Source organism: Podarcis gaigeae (assembly GCF_964106915.1).
Source record: "Podarcis gaigeae genome assembly, chromosome: 1".
NCBI classification, from domain to species: domain Eukaryota; kingdom Metazoa; phylum Chordata; class Lepidosauria; order Squamata; family Lacertidae; genus Podarcis; species Podarcis gaigeae.
This window is the reverse complement of record NC_139678.1, coordinates 45070955-45093967: the sequence shown is the minus strand read 5'-3', so window position 1 is coordinate 45093967 and position 23013 is coordinate 45070955. Positions and strand designations below refer to the sequence as shown.

Below are 23013 nucleotides of genomic sequence, written 5' to 3'. Positions count from 1 at the left end.
GGAAAAGGGATGTAAGAATAAGAAACACTTTCACATTTTTATTTACATGTATATGCAAGATTTCCCACAGTATAGGTTCCTCTCTGCCTAGCTCACCGCTTGCCTTCAGTGAACTGCCACCAAATCTTGGTTCACAGATACAATCTTTGCCTTTAAACCAGCTGATCAAGGCACAGCTGCATCATTCTCAGCCCAGTGAGTCATATTTGCTACAGTTGTTGTAGATTTCCATCTTTTAAAGAGGAACTGCAGCTGCTGCAGATATGTTAGTTAGTTTGTATTGTAACTATGTAATTTTTTAAATTAAAATTTTCGGTGGAACAATAATCAAATCTCTTCCACTTCCACCCTTCTCAGTGAAAGGTGATCCACTGGTTTAATGTAGGCAGTCAATGTAATTTTGCCATCACAATTACGTTTGCCAGAGGTAAATTGCTTTTGCAGTATCCTCCTAGTGTTATTTTGGGTTCTGATTTCCTGAAGAGCTGTTCTCATTGGTGGATCTTCAGGAACTAAGTAGCCAGAAAGGTAAGACAACTGTGAATTTCAATATCTTTGGGTATATCTGGGTATATATTCACAATATCTGTGAATATCTTTGGGTAATAACACAGCATCATTGCTATTGCAGAGCTAGCCATACATGAAACTTAATTGTTAACAGCTGTGTGTTAGCCTTTATTTTTTGTAGAGCTTTCACTATTGAGTGTTTCACGATCACTATTGTTTTTTAAGGTTTGGCATTGAGATGGTTCCTCTCATCCAGAACGAACAAGAGGAACTTGAGTTGGATGAAGAAGGTGACCTGACCAGCCTTGAAGGTTTCCACTGGGAAGGAATATCCCTAGGCTCCCCTGGGACTGTTAGGAAACGTAGTCTCTCCGAAAGCAGTGTGGCTGTAGATAAGACCACCTCCGTTTATAGTTTTTTCAGCAGTCAAGGCCCAAGCAAAGAAAACGAACAAATGAGCTCGGTTGCCAACACTGAGGATGTAACATACGGCTCCCAGATGCTTGCAGTTGCTGTGGCTGGTGTGAAACAAGAGTCTTCTTCTCTCCCTTCCTCCCCGTACATGTCTGACAGGACTGATTCCAGGGGAAGGAGGCTCAGCCTACAGTCTCCCCCTAATGTTAACAGACTCACAGCGTTTAGTGCAGGACAAAGCCCAAGAAGCCCTGACTACAGGGCCCAAGCACTTGAAACTCAAGACATGCTGGAGAGTCCCGGGGAAAGGTTCTGTATGGCTTCGGCCCTTGCAGCATTCAGCACTCTAGATGCCGCTACAGACAGCAGCTACACATCGGGCAATGAGCAGAATGACAGCCAGGGAATTGGCAAAAAAAGAAGAGCGACCGGAGTAAGTGGTCCAGATATTCATGGAATCCATTGTGCATTTAAAACCTTGTGACAGAATCTGAAAACGGCCCTGAGTGTAAGAATACCCGGACACATCCTCTCTTATATCAAATGCCTTATTTCCACTAGCACCAAGGACTTCTGGCTGTGCAACAGAACTTCCCCTCCTTCTCCTCTTCCTTGTATGTCCCCTAAATATTTTCTAGGGTTTTCTGAACCCTCCAGAGCAGATTTGGGGATGGCATGTGAGGTTTCATTATGCAAATCGTAACCCGCAGAACTACTTTGTTAGATTCCATCAATGAGAATTGGTCATGGCAGCTTCTTTGGTCCATAGCAGAAATGAGAAACTGAGGGGCCATATGCGGCCTTCATCTGGCCCCTAGAACTCTCCCTAGGCCACAGCCCTCATTGGCTTCAACACCTTCCTTGAGCAATTATGCCAAGCTAGAATATGTCCACTTAATACCTGTTAAGTGGGTGTATGATCAAGAGGACTGTGTGCAGGAATTCGGTTACTATTCAAAAACAAAATTGACACCTCAATGGAAATGCATAGAATCATGGAATTTTACGGAGTTGAAAGGGACCCAATGGTCATCTAGTCCAACCCCTTGCAATGCAGGAATATACTGTATGTTTATTTCGCTTTAGGTTCTGCGGGGCCTAACTTAAATTGTGTCTAACTTGTCCCTTTGACAAGTCCAACATATAGGTTCAATCCAACCAATGATGTCTCCTGTGTGTTCAAACACTTCTGCCTCAAATAGGCTTGGTACACAATTTGTGTCTTGGAATAACTACAAAATTGGGTTATATGCTAGTTTAGCTAACAAAAATATATATTTAATTTGCAGGAGGGATCCTCTCCTGAAATTCCAAGTCTAGAAAGAAAGAATAAAAGAAGAAAGATTAAAGGCAAAAAAGGTGGGTCACAGTGATAAATTATTTGGCACTGCATTATTTTTTCCAGTCTAAATGTTTTAGGAGGCCAGTCAAATGTGTAATGATTAATAATAATAATAATAATAATAATAATAATAATTTATTATTTTTACCCCGCCCATCTGGCTGGGTTTCCCCAGCCACTCTGGGCAGCTTCCATAGAAACCAAAAATACACTAAAATATCACACATTAAAAACTTCCCTGAACAAGGCTGCCTTAAGATGTCTTCTGAATGTCAGATAGTTATTTATCGCTTTGACATCTGATGGGAGGGCGTTCCACAGGGCGGGCGCCACTACCGAGAAGGCCCCCTGCCTGATTCCCTGGGAGGTAACATCCAAATGTCAGAATGGGATTTTTTTTGGAAAAATGATTTGAAATTTACAGCTTCTACATTGATAAAAGAAAATTAAATGAAAATGATGTATAGGTGGTATTTAACACCAGTTAAATTAGCACAAATGTACAAATCAAGAGGGAAAAAATGCTGGAAATGTAAATAAGTAGAATGTACGTTTTATCATATGTGGTGGCAATGTAAAGTAATAAAAAACTTTTGGGAAATGATACATAATGAATTGAAAAAACTGTTTAAAATAACTTTTGTTAAAAAGCCTGAAGGCTTTTTATTAGGAATTATAGGAAAGGAGATAATAATAATAATAATAATAATAATAATAATAATAATAATAATAATAATAATAATAATAATAATATCTCATTATGCATGCGACAACAGCCGCATGAGTATTGATATCCCAATTCTAGAAATAGGAACGGATCCCCACAAAAAAAGACTGGCAAATTAAGTTAATGGAATATGTGGAACTCTGTTGCATAGGTTTCCCATGAGTGGTGCCTTCCTTGGTTTGATAAAGGAAGACTGACCATTACTTGTGGACTATGCCAGGCTCATCAATCAGAAGTACAAATTTAATACTGTGCTTGATACCTCATCTCTTCCAGTCTGCTTTCACTAGGAAGCAATGTGGCAACTTACTCTATTGAACTGCGTATCAGAAAGCTGACATTTGCCAAATACCTTCTGAATGTCCTAAAAGTAGGACTGTATCATATCTTGAAACTTATTTTCTCTTGCAGAGCGTTCGCAGGTAGACCAGTTGTTGTCTATTTCTCTGAGGGAAGAAGAATTGAGTAAGTCCTTGCACTGTGTGGATAGGAGCCTTGTGCCAGCTCGAGCTGCTCTGCAGGCAGCTTATATTGAAGTCCAGCGACTGCTTGTACTGAAACAGCAGGTACTTTGACGTTTCGAAGGCCATCAGCTGTAACTGAAGATTTCAGAAGGATGGATGTCTTCTGATGGACCTGACTGAATCTCTCTTGTCTCCTAGATATCGGTGGAAATGGGCACTTTGAGAAGCCAAAGAATTCAGATCCTGCAGGGCTTGCAAGGTACTTGAAGCAGACCTTGCATTGCTTTGGGAGTCCATATTTATTACAGTTACTCAGGTGCCTAGTAGTCATGCAGAACCATGATGATAATCTGAGACCACCTCTTGGCAGTTCAGGCAGAGAGGCTTGTGAGCAGCTGGGTCCATGGAATATAGCAGCAGAAACTGTCCCAAGTGTCTATAGTAAGAACGTATTTTCTCTTGTAGTTTGGTTCCTTGAATTATTCAAGACTCTAAAACTCCGCCATAACGAGTCTCTCCAAATAGTAGTTAAAGTAAAAACAAAGGAAAAGAGGATTTGGTGAATGTTGTAATGCAGGGGTGGCTCTGCAGATGTTGTTGGACTACACATCCCATCAGTCTCAGCCAGTGCGATCAATGGTCAGGGGTGACGAGAGTTGTAGTCAAACAACCTCTGGAGATCCTCAGGTCCCTGCTGTAGCATTTACTCAAGACACGGGTATGTAAGGTTCCTGAGTGCTTTGAATTCTCTGAGGTACTGACAGTCAAGGAAAATAAATAGTGGAATAAAAGACGGCTCACTGATCATAGAGTATCAGTTAACACGAGAGTCGGTGAAGAGGTTAGGAGAGCAGCCCCTATTTTTTCTGTCAACAGCCCACTGTATGAAGCCATTGTTTATTGTTGGATTACAAACCATGACTTGTTTCAGCTATGGTTTGGCATTATGCCTGAACTCTGCAGTCATGCTTAACCATAGTTCATTGGGCCACCTTATCCTATATGCCCACTGAGTTACAAAGACAAGAGCAGTGGGAAAACAAACCAAGCTTTGAAGAAACGAGCCACAGGTTTTTGTTTTTTTTTGTTTATCTATAGGACTACTTGTGGCTTGTTGAGCAGACCATGGTTAAAATGAAACCTGGATTACTGTTATATGTGAACTTGGATTTAGGGCAATTCAGGGCAGAGCTTGTCCCTCATAAGCCTTGTTTGCTTCAGAGATTTTAATGTGAAATGCATCCATGTTGTCTCCTTAGAAACCTATGAACCTTCCGAACAGTTGCAGCAACTTCAACCCAGTGGCTCAAATGAAAAAAGAAACAACAAACTTCAGCCAACACAGGATCTAATTGCTAATCCAGGTGGTCTTGTTCCTCTTTTGGAATCTGCTTCACCTCTCTCTGCCCAGATACCTGCAGTTCCTTTGGCAGCTCCTGTCCTTGCAAGCACCCCACCTACATTCCAAACCACTGGTGGCATTGGAGCCATCACAATCCCGGATTCATCTGTTCAAATCAAGCAAGAACCTGCATCTCCAAAGCCTAGAGAGGAGAGCATGAATATTCCTGAACAGAGGTTTCCATGTTCTTCACAGGGAGAGGCTCTGTTTCAGAATGGTATGTTGTCTTCTGCAGGTGATAATTCTGTCTATTAATATTGTTTGTTTGTTTAATTTCTATACTGCCCTCCATCCAGGGATCACAGGGCAGTTTGCAATGGAAAAACACAAAATACCTAACATAGTAACAAACAAAACCAATACCCCCTCATAGTAGTATTTATTATTATCTATGCTTGTGCCCCAGAATTTCCCAGTCAGCCCAGAGACATGCCAGTGGTGCACAAAACTCTGAGCATGTGGTCTGTCAAGAGGCCTATTGGCTTCTCATCTCCAAAGTATGCTTCTTTCTTGCATCCTTGGAACTTTCCTATAGAGTGGTTCAGGGATGGGGAACTGTGGCACTCTTACATGGCCAATGATCAGGGATGATAGTCAACAGCATCTGGGAGGCTGCAGGTTCCTCATCCCTGATGCAGGTGTAGGTTAGAGAGCAAGACCTTGCAAGTTCTCACAGAACCCAAAGTCTTTCTGGCTGCAGTCCAGTGTTTGACACTAGATTACATGAGCTATTAAGGTGTTTATATGGAGGCAACCATGTTGATTAATAGTTTGTACATCTGGGGTGCTCTGTAAGTTACCACTTAAAGCCACACATGACTAAGGCTGGGATTCACGAATGCCCAATTGGCCATGTCAAAGTGAAAAGGGCTATTTTGTCTTCTTCAGGGAATACGAGCCAACAACCTTTGCTGTACCCAGTTATCTCTGCTACCATGTCTTTGTCTGCACTTATTGATTTCCAAGAGTCTAATCAAGATATGCAGAAACCTGTTCCAGATAAGGGAAGGGCCAGGTCTTCCCCCAGCTATTCACCATCACTCTTGGCAGAGAAGGCAGAAGGAAACGAAATCCCACCAGACAACACAGTTGTAGAACAGTGCAGCAGCTCCTTTCAGAGCCCAACCTTCCCCCCTGAACTGCCTGCGGATGAAGATCCCAGACAGGCAACAGAGCAGATGGCGGTTTCTGCACTGGTCTCCGTGGAGAGCAAAATGAGCAAGAAAAAGAAGAAGTTGAAGAAGAAGAAAGCACTGCGAGCAGCCCATGTCCCTGAGAACAGCGATACAGAGCAGGATGTAAGTGACATGAAGCCTTTAAGGAAAGTCAAGGTGGTAAAGGGGACCAGAGGAGGCAAAGTTACAACATCCACCCCTCCAAAGCAAGAGGATGCAGAGGCTGCTCAGGAAGGAAAGCGGAAGAAAGACGAGAATGAGAGTGACACGTCTCTGGAATTTGTGGAAGTCCCCAAATCTCCTCTGGAAGTGGTTGCCATCAGTTCATCAGAATCGGGGGATGAAAAACCAGACAGCCCTTCTAAGAGGGATGCGCTGAGTTCCTCAGAGCAGCTTCTGAGAGAGGCGTCTCGGTCTGGCTATGATGAAGTGAGCTCTACCAGTGAGATTGGAACAAACTACAAGGATGGCATTGGTAGAAGGTAAGCTGGAAAACAGGTGTTATATCCAGGGAAGTCTTCCCATTTGTTCAAGGAAGGACTTACACTTATGCAACAGAACTTCCTCTCCCTCACCCCATGCCCCCGAATTTGTTCTGAGGGCCCTACAACCCTTTAGAGGCGGGGGGGGGGGGGAGGAGAAGACGCAATGGGAAGTTCCATGGTGCAAGCAGAATTCCTTGCACGAACATTGTGACTTTGTTGGACACAACTCTCTGTGTGTACATTGCTTGTGTATCCATGAGCTACTTTGTTTTTAAAAAATCTGTTTATGATGTACTCTTAGTGATGTTATAGTCTCTCTATTTTAAGTTTGTTTTTTGCCTCAGGAACCTTTGGACAGAGAAGTGGTTTCTAAATACCATAAAAGAGATTGCAGGAAATTTTCCATACTGAAGTACATTTAAATAATTGAAAAATAATTATTGGAGAATGGAAACTTAGTGTCACAGAGTGCTTTGTGACTGCTGCTTCATTGTCCTGGTGATCAGCTATGTTCCTTTTCCCTATACATATTTTCCCTACAAGGCCTTGTAGCCAAGCATTTTAAATTAATGTCCTTTTGTGTTAGCATTCTGTAATAGCCGTGGCATTCTCTATCTTCTGTAGTGTGGCTGAGACTCAAACGTCCATATCTTCAATAAGAGGATCAAAAAACTCATCAGGTATATATATATATATTTTCTAATGGAAAAATAAGCACATGGGTTTTGTGGGGTGGTGGGAGAGAATTGAGCAGCTCTTTGCAATATGGAGTGCTGTAGCATCATCTGTGTTCCCAAACATGACTCCAAACTCAGAAAGCTTGCTTAAAAACACACAACAACAAATACTAATACTCCGCTTCAGTCAGTATGACCAGTGGTTGTGGAAAATGGGAGCTGTAGTCAAGCAGGCACCTCCACTGTATACTTTTTGGTGCCTGCTAAAAACATGCTTGTTTAATCAATTTCTCAGAAACAGGAACTGTTCACCCACAGTGCCTCCATCTTGCCAAGAGTCGAGCTCAGTTTATTCCTAATGTGTTCTTAAGCCAAAGACTTGTTTAGATATACTTATGAGGTAGCTCATTTCATATTGTGATTTCCTCACCCACCCTAACTTACATCTTGACTCCCTTTCTTATTCCTTCAGTCAAGGAGCTTTTTACAGTTACAATATGTTGGGTTTATTGGGGTTTAGTATTATTCTATTGCTGTTTGTTTGTTTGGTTGGTTGGTTGGTTGGTTTGGTTTGGTTTGGTTTGCTATAGTGAGATACCGTTCATTGGTTCAGCACCTGGTAGTTTTGAGTGGATGTTTTCTTTCTTTCCTTTTTCAGTTTTCTTTTACCAAGGTGTTATGAGCAGTATGTTTAGTTAACGGAAGGCTTTGACAATTGCATTTGACAGAAGTCTCCTCAGAGCCAGGCGAAGAGGAAGAACCTACGGAAGGGGCCTTTGAGGGTCATTCAGCTTCGGTGAATGCGATTCAGATTTTTGGGAATTTGTTGTACACCTGCTCAGCAGACAAAACCATCCATGCATATAACTTGGTGGTAAGTAGACTGTATAAGAGGCTGGCTGTGGAGTGTCTCGCTGCCTTCTGAGTTTGCAGTCGCTTCCCACCCCCACCCCCATAAGTTCTATTGAAGCAACAGTCAGCCACTGAAACTATTGAGAAATGAGCATGGCTCAGCTCGGATAAATACAACTAAAGCAGAGCAAAAGTCTGTTTTAGCAATGAATACCTTTTAGCCAGTTTTGTGATACCTAGCTTCCTCCTTGGGAAAGGGAATTTTTGCCAGTGAGTTAAGATCCAAAACTGTTAATGTGGTGCAACAAAATATATGGACTCTTCTTCCTATAAGTAACATAGTGATAGAACATTTAGAAGGGAATGTCCTGTCTGAAATTCTGGAGAGCTGCTGCCAGTCATTGCAGACAGTATTGAGCTGGATGGACCAATGATCTGTACAGCAGATTAGCAGCTTCATGGGGTTGGTCCACTAGGTCAGTAAGTTGAGCCTGACAAAAGAGCTGAACTCTGAATTCCATTTTCCATGTTAACTTCCTTAACATGGAGATAGGGAGATGGCTGAAGCAATGACATTCATCTTTCATAAAGCACAAGACTAAAAAGCAGTCTGAGATGTATATCTCTCGGATCAGCCTCTGATAAGATATGCAATTAACAGGCTTGTGCTTGAATGGCTGCATGTTACAGATATCTGCGTTTTTGAGAATACAAGCCAGGGAAGTGCAACTTGGAGGTCTGTGTGCACAGGTGTCGTGCGCCCTTGCCACATGCTTCTTTTCACGAGTCTAAATGCATATAAGCAGGAAATAGGCGATTGGTTTGGAAGCCACAGTGGTTGGGGGGTACCCCAGTTTGCTATCTTAGGACCCCACCCCTTGCCTGCTTCCACCTGGCTTGGGGTCGGGGCTTCACAGGCTTCACACTGCGGTTGCTGCTCAGCAGAGAGGGTTCTTCTTTTAAATTGTTCTTAATTTTTATCTGTGCTGTTTTAATTGAGACTGGGCTGTGAGCCCTGGAAGACCTGCACCCTGCCTTGCTGGCCCTTTCCCATCTGGCTTGGGAAAGTGGAGTGCTGACTGACTCCAGCTACAAAAGCTGAGGCTGTTGAACAGATTCTTGGGCTGGAGTATTGTTTACAGGGAGTTGAGAGAGCTTCTTGCTGTTATTGATATTATTGTTGTATCTTTAGTTTTAGACCTTATGATTTATGTGGAAATGGTTTCCATTAGGTTGTGTACTTTTTGATGTGTTTTATTTATTGTTTATGACTTCTGTTATGTTTGTAATTATGTAATTCTTGTCATGTTGTCAGCCGCCTTGAGCATAGTTTCAACTGTGGAAAGGCGGCATACAAATAAAATGATGATAATGAGGATGATTTGAGTAATTAAACCTTGTAACACTCTGCCTCTCACAGAGCAGGAAGTGTGTTGGTGTCTTTGAAGGGCACACCTCAAAGGTGAACTGCATCCTGGTGACTCAGACAACAGGAAAAAATGCAGTGCTCTATTCGGGCTCCAGTGACCACAATATAAATTGTTACAACATCAAGGTAAGTGTTCACTCAAGCCAATTATATCTTAGGATGTGACGACAACTTAAAAGAAGACTGAAATTTGCATGTTTTAGTGAACCAGATTATATAGAATTCCACATAAAAAGGGAATCTTTGTGCAATTAAGCCCACATTTTAGGTTTTTACTTCATCCACCGATCCCCAGAGGGCCGTTTGGAGTGAGGGACCTGTAGCCTTGTGTCAGACGAGCCAAAGGCTTGTTTCCTTGCTTCCAAACTGGAAGAGCCTCTCATAACTAAAATGATTTGTAAACAAAGCTAGTTTCTCAGTTTCTTCTTTAGGTTCACTTATTGAAAGATGATGGTGAAAGTATCAGTTGTATACTAACAGTAGTTTTCCTCCTACCAGACTAGGGAACTTGTGGATCAGATTAAACTGGACGATCGTATACTCTGTCTGCACAGTAGATGGAGAATTCTTTATGCCGGACTTGCTAATGGCAGCGTGGCCACTTTCAATATAAAGGTTGGTACGAGAAGGGTATATTCCATTAGAACCTGTGCCGATGTTGAGTTATTTGCACTGCTCACACTGCTGTCCAGTCACATGAGCAGTGCTAGATTTGGGGACTTTGCAGAGATTTCAGGGGTTCCCTAAGCAGAATCTTGCAGTCGGAGAAGGAGCTGATAGTATCTTCTGTGATTCTCTACTTCATACTGTAATTGAAATATACTACACGGAAGTGGAAGATATTTCAGAATGTGTGTACCTGCTCTTGAGTGCAATTAGCTTTGGTGGTTTTCTCTCAGCACAAATGCACACGTACGTCAGGACAAACATTTACCATGTTCTTTTGTATATGCAAAACTAGAAATTTTATTTTATAGTAATATTTTGGTAATAGTAATATTTGCAGCATTTGGATACAGTGCTATTATTATTATTATTATTATTATTATTATTATTATTATTTATTTACATTTACATTTATATCCTCCTTGTCTCCCAGCTCATAGTTCTCCCTATTCTCCATTTTATCTTCACAACAACCCTGTGAAGTAGGTTAGCCTGAGAAACTGGCTGTCTCAAGTCATCCAGTGAACTTCATAGCTGAGTATGGATTTGAACCCTTGTCTCCCAGGTCATAGTCCAACACTCTAACCATTACACCACACTGGTTCACAATGCTGGACCATGATCTAGCACAGGTATAGCCATCATGATGCTCTCTGGAGGTTCCTGGACTACAGCTACCACCATCCCTGACCATTGGCCATGCTAGCTGGCACTAATGGGAGCTGGAGTCCCAACATCATTTGGAGAGCATCAAGTCCGCTATCCCTGGTCTAGTGCTACATGAATGAGCCTAGCCTCCCAGGCTCATGTGAACATCCTCCTCCTGTGGACTTTTGGAGAACTTCCAAAACCTTTTGCTTTTCCATATGCTTACCTTCAGTTTGTCATTTAATCTGAACTGGGTATTGTTCATATGCACTAACTATGGCTAATTTCATATTGGTGTTAAACTATTATCCCTGGTTTAGATAACATAGGGGAAAGATGGCTAAGGGAATGCAAAAACTTCTGAACTCCTTCTCCTTGGCCAGGGATGGGTGGAGGTGTTACAAGCCCAGGAAGTGGCTGAGCTCGTTCATTTAGCACTAAACCATGGCATTGTTTGGCTTCTAAGAAAACCAGTCCTTAAGACCTGGCCTGTGTGTAAATTTCACTGGCTTCATATATTTTCCTTGCACCATATTTCTGAAACTGATTTCTGAAAGTCATTTTACAGAGAAGCATTTTATTCTGAAACATTTTAAAATAATTATATAAGCAGCCTTAGCAACATAATTATGAAACAGTACTCGTGGTAAGCTGAATAGGGCAACTAGGGTTTTGAGTGCAACTTGTTGCAACTTGACTTCTGTGGCTGCAAAAGTAAAGCAGAAACCAAGCATACATGCAAAACAAGCTGTGGAAAGAGTCCATAGCTTCTCTGACAGTGCAGTCCTGTACCTAGAATTCAGTCCCATTAAGTTCTGTGGGACATACTCCAAGGTCAGTGGGTAGGACTGACAGCTAAGAAAATTCTGTTTCTTAGCTAAATCCACCTCATAAAAGCATACAGAGAATTCAAAGCAAATAAGGCATCAGAGACTTCAGAGCAAAACCTGTTTCCTTAATCTATTTTTTTTAATAAAGGAAATTTGAGGAGGTGTGGCATTTCCAGGGTGTTCTCTGGATAGTTCTGACTTAGTATGTAGTTGGATAAGTAAAGAAACATTGACTATGTTCCTACTGTGTGTGTGTGTGGTGTGTGCTTTCTTTTCCAGAATAACAAACCGCTTGATAACTTTGAGTGCCATGCTCCTAGGGCAATCAGTTGTCTTGCCACAGCTCAGGAAGGAGCACGGAGGTTGCTGATTGTGGGATCCTACGATTGTACAATCAGTGTGCGAGATGCCCGGAATGGTTTGTTGCTTCGAACCCTTGAAGGTCATAGCAAAACGGTGCTCTGTATGAAGGCAAGTAACTTGAAAGGAACGCTCTGTGTGGGCAGACTTCTCTTGCAAGTTCTCTGCTTCTTGACAGCAGTTCAAAGCTTGTAAAAGAACTTCCCTCCTTTCCAGATGTTTATAATTAGGAATATAGCATGTGATTTACCACTGAGATATGGGCCTCTCGTGATTGCCATCACTCATTCAACATTTCCAGAGAGCTCTTGCTTTGCTCAGCCTGCTCCATCTCAGTTGGGATCTCTCAGGAATCTCTTTTCATGCCTCCACACCTCTCTCTCTCTGTGTATCTCTCCATTGTCCTTGGGTGATTTCATCAAATTCCATGGTTTTTGGTACCACTGGTAAGGTGCTGAACCCTAGTTCTACCTCTGTACTCCATAATCCACAACGGACTATCCAATATTTCTGCATAGATGCAAGTTTGCCATCCCCCAATACCCCTCACTTTTCCTTCTAAGCCTTCCTCACCTTGTATAAGCTCAGTGTCCATTGACAACATCACCATCCACCCTTTTGCTCAGGCACAAAGCCTTGGGGTAGGCCATTTGGCCATCATAGTCTGTTGCCATGCTGTGTAGCTGTCTGGTACAGCATTGCAAAAATACAGTCCTTCCTCTTTGCCTGCTATGTGAAAATGCCACAGTTTCCTTCAGCCTTGACTTGCACCATTTACCTTGCTGGTCTTCTGTTGTTTGATTGTGCTTTATAAAGTGGTGATGATCATGACCATCTCTGAGTGTCAGAGTGAATATTATGCTCTCCCTTTTTGTGGCAGCCTTTGAAAGTTGTTGATAATTGCTTTTAGTTATAAATAATGATGCAACAAAGAGTAATATTTAGAATATACTGGACCCCATTACGTTTGTTTAAAAAAGAGCTATCTAAGGTATCTTAACTGTTGGAGTTGCAATAGGGATAATGCTTCTCTAAAACATGTTTTTTCATTATCCTATAATGAATCCTATAATGAAAGATTTTTGGCAGATGTTAACTGAAATTATCAACAGAACTGTACAGAACAACCTTACATTTACAGAGCAATATACAGAGTATATAAATCCTCCTGAATTATATACCCAGCACATGGAACCTTACAAAAGGGCAATACAAGTAGACTCTTTGTGCCCTTACCGCAGCAAAAAGACTGATACTGATGAATTGGAAAAATAAAAATGTGGCTCCCTTCTACTATTGGATTGAAGACTTCTACAAACTTGTGACATATGAACAACTTTCAAATAAATGCAGACTTGCCATGGACAAATTCAGTGATATTTGGAATCCATTCTTACAAATACTGTAATAGGTTAAGATCTGGTGAAATACAATAACAACTTTGTAAAGTAAAAAGCAAAACATAACAAAAAAACCCACAAGGTTAAATAATAAAGATAGATAGATAGATAGATAGATAGATAACCCTGATAAGGAGCTGAAACGGAAATGCAGTAATTTTTCAAAAGGCTCCCCACTGAATCCTTGGCTGATTTGGGATTTGAACCCAATTCAGCTCACCCCCAACTGGTCCTCTGTCAGCCTTTCTAATGTATTTTTCAATCTGACATATTGACTTGGATTGTCACAGTAGCCCTTAATTGTGAAAGAAAGCCATTATCTGTTGATGAAATGTTGTGGATAATCTGTCTGTCTGGTTGTCTCTTCAAAGGTTGTTAATGATCTGGTCTTCAGTGGTTCCAGTGACCAGTCTGTCCATGCCCACAATATACATGTAAGTTGCTTATATGGTTAAAATTGAGCAAATGCTACTCCATTTGAATCTTGGAGCAGGAAGCATTTCAGACTTCCTCGCTTTTGATGAAATGATTTACTTTGCAGATACAAAAATGTTGTAATGCTACTTTAATGAAACCAAATTCTTAACCACTTCTGCAGATTTCCTAAAGGGATATGTAGCTGTCTTATAGTGCAATCCTAACCATGTGTACTTAAAAGTAAAGTCACGTTGAGACTTATTTCCAGAGGATTGCAGCTTAAGTGTATCTTCTCATGCTAAATTTTGTACTGGAGTACAAGACACATGCAAAGTATGTCAGTTGAAAAGGGTGTACAAATAGCCAAGGTTCCCCCAGAGGGTTTAAGACATTGTTCTATAGGGAAGCACAGTTTTTTACAACCAGCAGCGTGTGTGCTGTGTATTTTGTACAAAGTTATATGAGAACCCACCTTAATAGGATAGTAAAATAAAGGCTTGATAATCATATCTTGTCCTCTGCTCGGGAGATGCTATAACCCCGATATTGTTTAGCAAACCCCTTCTGTATTTTAATGACTTGTTGTAGGTTTTTTTTAAAGTTTTTGATGAGTTTTAATTGTTGATTTATTTTGTTGTTTGTCTTCTTTTGTGCATCACCCTGGGCTCTGTTGAGGAAGGTGTTTTTTTGTAAAAAAAAAAAAAAAGCTGCAATTGTAAGCTTACTCACCTGGGAGCAAGCCTGTAGAATTAATTAGGAGTTACTTCTGAAAAGACATGATTTGTATTGCGCTGGAAATAATTGTATTGCAATTAAGTCTACATGCTGACCACTTGCATATCCACTTATTTGGTGTGGATTATCTTGTTGCAGACTGGAGAGCTGGTGCGGATTTATAAAGGACACAATCATGCAGTGACAGTTGTGAACATCCTGGGTAAAGTGATGTTAACAGCTTGCCTGGACAAATGTGTTCGTGTTTATGAGCTACAGGTAAAAAAAGAATATATTTATTCTCATTTCTATTGTTTGTGGTGACATATCCCTGCTGGCAGCAGGTGGGGAGTGGTGTCCTTTGCTTTTGCTGAAACCTCTTCCTCTCCTAGTGGAATCCAGCACAACAGGACTTTCCCCTCTCTCCTGCCCCCTCTGCCCTCTCCAAATCTGCTCCAGAGAGTCAGGAGAACAGCACATGGGATGAGGAGAGGGGAGATAATTCTGTTGGGTAGGCAGAAATACTGGCCCTGACGGGACACTCTCCTTAGCGTTGTGTGGAATGCAACCCAGACAGTTTTCGGCTTGGTGAGATATAATTTGGAACATCCTTGTAGTTCCAAGCTGGGCTTAACAATTAGGAAGTCCTGCAAAAGTTGTGCAGTTGCTGTGTGGCCTGTTCCTGCCCACTGCAAGTGAGATTGCAGCACAATCCTTCGCTAGATGCATCTTTATTCTTAGGTTTGTGTTACATGTTTGTCATGCACTCAAAAGGTTTGTGAGGTTTCCCAGGTGCCTTCCATTGTTTAAAGTCTTTTCTCAAGGGAATCTAATTCATTCACCCTCATTTTGCCAGAAGGCAGCAGCATTTTATAGAAAGAGTGAGGTGTGCAGTTGTGGGGCATGGGACACCCCAGGAGCTAGAACCTTATCATAATGTTCATGCAATTCTCCTTATAAGCGGCATTTTTTTTTAATGAATGCTGAACTCTCAGCTTATTCAAATATAACATTTTTCTTTCTCTTTTCTTGTCCCAAGTCCCATGATCGTTTGCAAGTCTACGGAGGACACTCGGATATGATTATGTGCATGACCATTCACAAGAGCATGGTAATGAATACCTCAATTTCCATAAAATCAGTGATTCTCTATCTGCGGTTGCGGTTATCCAGGAGTGGCTCCTGCTTCTCATTTGCTTTGTGGGTGGTACTTTGTAAACTTAACTACATACTTGGTTCTTTCTGGTGGGAGGAGCACTTCATTGTCCACAGGACTGGTGCTGCTATGAAACAATAGGGCTTTTTAGCACCCACCCCCACCAAAAGCCCTCAAATGTCAGAAGACTTCCCAAGCAGTGCCTCACGAGACACTTCCACCTGAAAGAATGCAAGCGTACACCTGTAGCTGTCTTTGGGAGCATACAAAGCTGCCTTGCTTTATTCCAGGGCAGATTGTTTGACTATGTAGCCTGTGTGGTGTAGTGGTTAAGAGTGGTAGATTCGTAATCTGGGGAACCGGGTTCGTGTCCCCGCTCCTCCACATACAGCTGCTGGGCGACCTTGGGCTAGTCACACTTCTCTGAAGTCTCTCAGCCCCACTCACCTCATAGTGTGTTTGTTGTGGGGGAGAAAATGAAAGGAGAATGTTAGCTGCTTTGAGACTCCTTCGGGTAGTGATAAAGTGGGATATCAAATCCAAACTTTTGTTTGACTTGCAGCAGCACACTCTGGATTTTTGAGCAGAGGAAGACAGACAAAGAGTCACAGGCAAAAGCTGCAGTTCCGTTCTAGCCTTTTTCTTCTGCCTGCATCTCTTTCTCTGTCTGCCTCCCCTCTGACTTTGCCTCAGCCCAGCCCACCCCTTCCCCATTGGTTGTTTCACCTGAGGAAACTGGGTTGCTGCTGCAACACCCCAGAGAAGGAGAAAATCAGTCTTTCTACACAGAAAACTACAAGCACAGAAAACTACAAGCTGGAGCTGAGCCCATACAATTGAATTTGCACAAGTTAAATGCACATGTAATGTGACTATACTGTAAAACAGCTGTTACTTTTTCATAACTATTAAAACTGAAAGTGATTTAATATTGGCCCTTTTTTATCATGTGTATGGATTCTTTGAAAGAATGACGAATCCAGAAATCCAGTTTGTAAACTCCTGCAGATCAAATCAGGAATGTTCAGCTCAGGATGACATTATAAATTTATCAGCATTGATTGTTACATTTAGCATGTTGGTTTTCCTTGTATGCTTTAATTTTGTTACCATTTAAATCAATTTCTCTTTTTCAGATCTACACTGGCTGCTACGATGGTACTATCCAAGCTGTGCGGCTCAACTTGATGCAGAATTATCGTTGTTGGGTAAAGGATTTTCTTGTTCCCTTTAGACCGTTTAGAATGGCTTACATCATGAGCCATATCCAGTCAAAGGGTTAGATGGGGCAGGGGCACACATGGAAACCCCTCCCTTGGGTTTTCCAGATGCTCTTGAGAGATTAGCACAAAAGTCTGTGCTAACAGAGTTTTTAAGTGTGTTCAACTGAGCCACATAGAAACTTCTGTGCTAGATGGAACTCTGCCTTATCAGGTTAAGAGGGAGAGTTTCCAGGTGCATTCAGTTGAATACACATCTCTCTACAGACATCTTCACTCGGCGTGCGAAGATCTCAAGAGCAGCTGACATGTCCGGGGACATGGGGGGACCCCCTCTTCCATCTCGTTAGCATTAACCACGCCGAATGTATTTGTTGGTTCCAAAATCCATATGTAGGACCAATCAATGTTACAGGATCATGAACAAGCTTTCGAGCTTTCGAGAACTCTTCATCAAGCTAGATCAGGCTTCCTCAACCTTAGCCCTCCAGATGTTTTTGAGACTACAATTCCCAGCATCCCTGATCACTGGTCCTGCTAGCTAGGGATCATGGGAGTTGTAGGCCAAAAACATCTGGAAGGCCAAGGTTGAGGAAGCCTGGGCTAGATGGTAAACAAAGCAGGGTTTGAGGTGGGAAGTTGCTGGTAGTGAGGCTAAGAGTCATGTGACAAGATTGCAGACATTCAGAGGACAAATCGCACAAAAGGAAAAGGTAGCGTAACATAGCCTCATATGAATGTCTGCTACTGCCTCTGACATTCCAGACTCTGGCTACATCACCAGCCAGTTTTTGATTCCCACTTCATATACCATCAAGCCCAATGAATAATTATAGAGAGCTTAAAAGTTGGCACACTATTTTGTGACATTTTGGTTGACCTAATAAAGCTCTTGTCTTTTGGAGCTTTTCTGCTATTGTCATTCCATCTCTCTAATGTCTGTCTTAAAACCTCTCTCGCCAGTGGCATGGGTGTTCGCTGATATTTGGAGTTGTGGACCACCTGAAACAGCATTTGTTAAATGACCATACAAATCCAAATTTTCAAACGCTGAAATGTCGCTGGAAGAATTGTGATGCCTTCTTCACTTCTCGGAAATGTTCCAAGCAGGTAACGTAGCAGAAGAAGCTGGATTAAACAATCAGTTTGAGAGGGAACAATTGAGGTGCAGTGGATACTTGCTGTTTTGTTATGATAGAGGAACAAATAGCATATTAATGTTTTAGCAAAAATACTTTGGTCGTGCTGGTTGGGGCTGATGGAAGTTGTAGGGACACCTTGTTGATGGCCCCTGATATATGGAGAAAGGACAGGGGCCTACACGAAAAGCAAGGTTGGGCCTGATTTAAGTCTAGATGCAAATAACACAGTTTTAAATATGGACGGAAAAGGAAGATGAGGTCTTGATTTACGCTAAGGTGCCCCACTTCCTACTGTGTGCAGTGCTGCCTTAAAACAAAAGTGAACAAAAAAAAAGTGCTTAAATCTTTACATGGGTGTAGAAGTATTGTTTGTACAGGTTGGTAGAAATCTGGTGAAATCTATTTCTCTCTCTCTAGGATGCTGTGGGACATATTGAAAAACATGCAGAAGAAGATAGCAAGGTTGACTCATGAAGGTGTTTTTTTTTTTTTTTTGCCTCCCACATTGGGAAGTACCTTTTATATACTGGAAGTATTCCATGCCTTGTCCACCTCTTGCCCTCTCCTTTTTCCACCTTCAGTTTATATTTGGACTGCAAAAAGGACGTGGGCCGTTTTCTTTTCTTTCTTTTTTTGCTACAGAGACAGCATTTTGCTTGCAACTCTGTAGAGAAGGGAATGATGAACAGACTCAGACCAAACAAATTGTTTTAATTTGTTAGCAGAAACAAACAAAAAAATTCCTGTTATCCTATCAAAGAAGTACATTGTGCACATCTAAGCCTTTATTAGTACTCACGTTGGTGCCTAAAAAACACTGTTGAGCCATCTATTTTTATGTTGCATGCAGGATTGCCCAGGCATTTTACACTTCTGGCTTTAAACAATTTAAATAAAGAAACAACAACTCAGACTAGAAATACCAACAAAGCATTCAGCTCTCTATTTCCTTTCGTTATAACATCTTTTGATGAAAGATATTAATGGGTAATATTAGAAGAAATGGATTCCTTTTTTATTTTGGGTTGATCTTCAGTGGGTTATCTTAAATTCCAAATGCCACATCTGCGCAGTGAGTTGCCACACTCCTTGTACCTCTCTGTATCTGTTACAAAGAGGTTTGTGATGAGGTGCAACATACTGCATTGCTTAAACAGCAAAACAGCTGTTTTCTAAACACATTGGGTGATAGTTAATGTTACTCTTACTCTGAATAGACCTGCTGAAATCAAGTAACTTCAGTCCATTGATTTCATTGGGTGTACTCTTATAACTTAGGGGGTATCACCGATTTAATGGAACTTTTTTGTTATTTTTATATTGATAAGCACGTTGATGCAAAAAGACGACTGCAGATAATGATTTCAGCTTTTAAACATTCGTTATCTGTATGTTTATATCCAGTGCTTTCTTACCACATTAATGGGATTATGCCCCTGATTCTTAAGAGCTTGTTTTGTAAATGGATGACCTTGTGGTGTTTTTAAATTGCTGAATTTTTGGAGTGTCCATTTCTTTCTGTTCAGCATCCTATATTTTCAATGCAGCTTTGAGATGGCCATCTTCTCCTACTATAATCTGGTTTTGTTTCTGATGACTACATGATTGAAAGTTACCATGCAACAGAAAATGCTGTGGGGTGTAAAATGCAAAATTGTGAAGTCCAAGGAGCCCAAGCAGAAGCTGAGAGTAGTGTGTGTGTGTGTGTTTTGCCACCGTCTAGTGCATAATGACGGAAGTAGCAACCTGAGAAACCAATGCAATTTTAAAACAGTAGTCACAATGCAAAGAAATGAAAGGTGTGCATGTGTGTTGGAAAGAAATGTGCATATGCGCAGTGGTGTTCAGGGTTTTTTGAGGCAGCAGTTCCCAGTTTGGTTCATAAAGAGTTTTGTTCCTTAAGTCTCAGCCTGTGTTTTTGTTCTCATCGGCTTCAGTCTTTTTCTGGATCGTTTCAGAGGAAAACTGGAATTCTAGAGCTGTCTGGCTGTGTAGGTCTTGACCTGTTTCAGTTTTCTTCCTTCAGATTATGCATACATATTAAAAGAGCAATGCATGTTTGAAATCAGCATTTTAAAAGTGAAAGGTAATGCTCCCATAGGGAAAGTGTTCTCAGCAGCTTGGTGTAAGACAGGCATTCCCAACCTTCAGCCCTCCAGATGTCTTGGACTACAGTTCCAATCATCCCTGACCAATGGTCCTGTTAGCTAGGGATCATGGGACTTGTAGGCCGAAACATCTGGAGGGCCGCAGGTTGGAGATGCCTGGTATAAGATATAGAACAGGCCTACAGCTAGAGATTGCGTTTCACCTCACCAGCTTGCCAAAGAACTTGGAAATATTAAGGACTTTTGGAACACTCTCCAGTATTTTTACTGCATTTTAAGCCTTAGCTTTTTGATGAGTGAAAAAGACCATCAAGGGAATATCATCCCCACCCCAATACCTACAAATCTGGCTTCCATAATCTTAAGAAATTGCGCTAGCAGAGAAGTGAAACAAGTTCTTCCTTTGAAATCACCATGTCTGTCTCAAGATACCGTGTTCTCCTTCTGCCTTTCACACATGTCCAGACTGTCTTCAAACCAGCTTGCTGCTAGGGCTCTGTTGTTGGAGAGGAGAAAACTTTCCAATGAGTGGTGGTAACCACCTGCAGTCTGTTTGCAGGAGGTTTCTAAGGCGTGTTGTCTTCTCTTGCCATTTTTGAGAGCTTTTCTCACAATGAGACCATCAGAAATAAATCATAAAGTGAGCAAATTGTTAGCGCATTCAGTCCATAGCTGGGAGCACGTAAGCGTGTGTGTGTGTGTGTGTGTGTGTGTGTGTGTGTTTTAAAAAAGGATTGTTTTTATATCTTCCTTAGTTGAATGTGATTGGAATGAAATTGCAGAGCCACGGAGAGTGTAAGAAAATTAAGTGGAGTGCAGTGTTTGTCTTGAGGATTAGTGAATGGATTTTAATTTTGCATTGTCCTCAAAGGTTCTTCTTTTTACTGGAAGAGGGTGGTAACTTTTTTGGCAAAAATGTATTCTTAAGGGTGTGTGTGTGTGTGTGTGTGTTTTACTAAATTGTTGCAAGTGATGCACAACTTGCACTATTTACTTACGTTCTCGGTTGTTTTAGTAGATAAGAGGTATGTGTGTGTTTTTAAGGTGAATGTGAAGACAGATTTTCCTTTAATCTATTTTGGGATGCTTAGATCAGCCTTCTCCAACATGGTGCCCTCCAGATGTGTTGAACGGCAACATCAGCCCCCAGCCAGATGGCCAATGATCAGGGATGATTGTAGTCTAGAACAAGTGGAAAGCACCATGTTAGGGAATACTGCCTTAGATAATTTTCAAATTGGTTTAGCAATAAGGTTGAGTCATGTCTTAACAAAAGTTGGTTTCATATGTTTGCCTTTATTTGAGATGAACTGTTCTAAACCATGTCACATCTTCATAATTTATTATAAAATGATAGAAGGTTCCAATTTCTTCAGTTCACTGCAGTAATTTTTCCCCAGAACTGCAGAGTTTCTTTATTCAGATTGTATTTTTTTTCCTTTTTAGTTCAGGAATATTTTAGTTTTTTGGTTTGAGGTTCTGTTCTCTTGAGGTTTTTCCTTCAGATTCTGCCAAAAGCATGGAGACAGAAAGGATAGTAGTAATTTGTTAATTGTAGCAATTGTGAGATGGGTTCATCAAGATGATGTATTCCGTCACATTTTTGGTTCTGGGTTTCTGGCACCGTTCCACATGTAAGTTGAAATGATCTTGAAAATTTTGAAAGAGAAACATTGTGCATTTTTTTGTGGGGGGCAGGGAACTAGTCTTGGAAAGGAAATAGATAGAAATGAAATGGCTAGGGGGGAGTTGTGGAGTGTTCTTGAATTGTGTGGAAAGTGTGTTCATGTATGTGTTACTGTTTGAGTAAGCTGTTGTGTTGCTGCATCTGAAGTGAATTTGGACTGCATTGCCAGTGCAGTTTCCAACACAGTAGATTTTTTTTTTTTAATGCCATTTATCTTGTTGATTGGATGCAAGTGTGTGTTTGGTGTGTGCTGCAGCTATGCTGCAGGGGAATGGTTTGCATATCACCTTTCAGGGAATCAGCACAGCTATTCAGCTGTTTGCATCTTTTGTGCCGTTAAATGCAACTGAATGTCATTGGCTACCCCAGCTTCTGTTTGCCCCTTGAGACAAATACTTGGGCTTGAAGGAATAGACCTCTGTAATGTTAAATCAAAACACAAAAGTGACAGTCCACATCCCACCTGAATTGAGTAGTTAAACTCCCATCTTAATGGCTCTGGATTTTATCCTAAATGTCAAGTAGACTATAAGCCTATGTTCAAGCTTTATGGTTGTCTTTAAAAATGCAAGTTCTAGATTCATAATTGTAGAGCTCTTACACCTTGAGTGGCAGTTAGTTAAAAATCAGTATGAAAGCAATGCAACCGCTAGCTAACTTGCCCTTCCTAGATCTTTAGGGTCCTAGCAGGATGGCTTTCACATAGCATTGTATGACAAAAGTACGAACTTCTCATTTTCCTTCATGTGCAGTGCTATGATCTTAACACAACTAGGATGTCTCAAATTACATAATATACCTTGTGAAGCGAGAACAGATTGGTGTGACCATGAGTAATACTAGTTGAGAAACTGCATCGGTAATACACACTACAGCAAATGTATTGGCAGCTTTCGCAACTCCTTTTGTTTCAGTTGGATGACCTGTGTGGCTCACCTGCACAAAGTGACTTGGTCTTTCCTTTCCTTTTTTTTACTACAAAGCTGTGAAGTAAAAAACAAAACAGACAATAAAAATTACTTTGTACCAAGAGAAATATGGTGTGGCCTTTATTCTTCTGATACTTGTAAAAGTGTTTTAGCTGGCTTGCTGGTATGATTTGTGTGGGTAGAAAGAGCAGAAAAGTGGTTCTTTGACGTGGGATTTGGCAGGAATCTTTCGCCAGATAAACGAAAGCACATAGTTAAA

At 41.2% G+C, this 23013-nt stretch overlaps 1 protein-coding gene across 5 annotated transcripts in view; it reads left to right on the top strand.

Annotated features, from left to right (window-relative positions):
• Window positions 1-22863, top strand: part of ZNF106 (zinc finger protein 106) — a 42371-nt gene extending 19508 nt beyond the window's left edge. For 4 of the 5 annotated variants that reach the window (XM_083746179.1, XM_083746181.1, XM_083746180.1 and 1 more), the window contains exons 6-22: window positions 736-1357; window positions 2214-2283; window positions 3405-3559; window positions 3656-3716; window positions 4717-5076; window positions 5748-6516; window positions 7144-7199; window positions 7925-8070; window positions 9469-9603; window positions 9976-10092; window positions 11901-12092; window positions 13753-13815; window positions 14672-14791; window positions 15552-15623; window positions 16805-16876; window positions 17852-17998; window positions 18448-22863. In XM_083746179.1, coding sequence (XP_083602305.1) covers window positions 736-1357; window positions 2214-2283; window positions 3405-3559; window positions 3656-3716; window positions 4717-5076; window positions 5748-6516; window positions 7144-7199; window positions 7925-8070; window positions 9469-9603; window positions 9976-10092; window positions 11901-12092; window positions 13753-13815; window positions 14672-14791; window positions 15552-15623; window positions 16805-16876; window positions 17852-17998; window positions 18448-18504 — 3214 coding nt within the window. In that variant the 3' untranslated portion in view covers window positions 18505-22863. Of the gene's footprint in view, window positions 1-735; window positions 1358-2213; window positions 2284-3404; window positions 3560-3655; window positions 3717-4716; window positions 5077-5747; window positions 6517-7143; window positions 7200-7854; window positions 8071-9468; window positions 9604-9975; window positions 10093-11900; window positions 12093-13752; window positions 13816-14671; window positions 14792-15551; window positions 15624-16804; window positions 16877-17851; window positions 17999-18447 lie in introns of all 5 variants that reach the window. The other variant, XR_014566074.1, reaches the window with a different exon arrangement.
• Window positions 22864-23013: the final 150 nt, after the last annotated feature.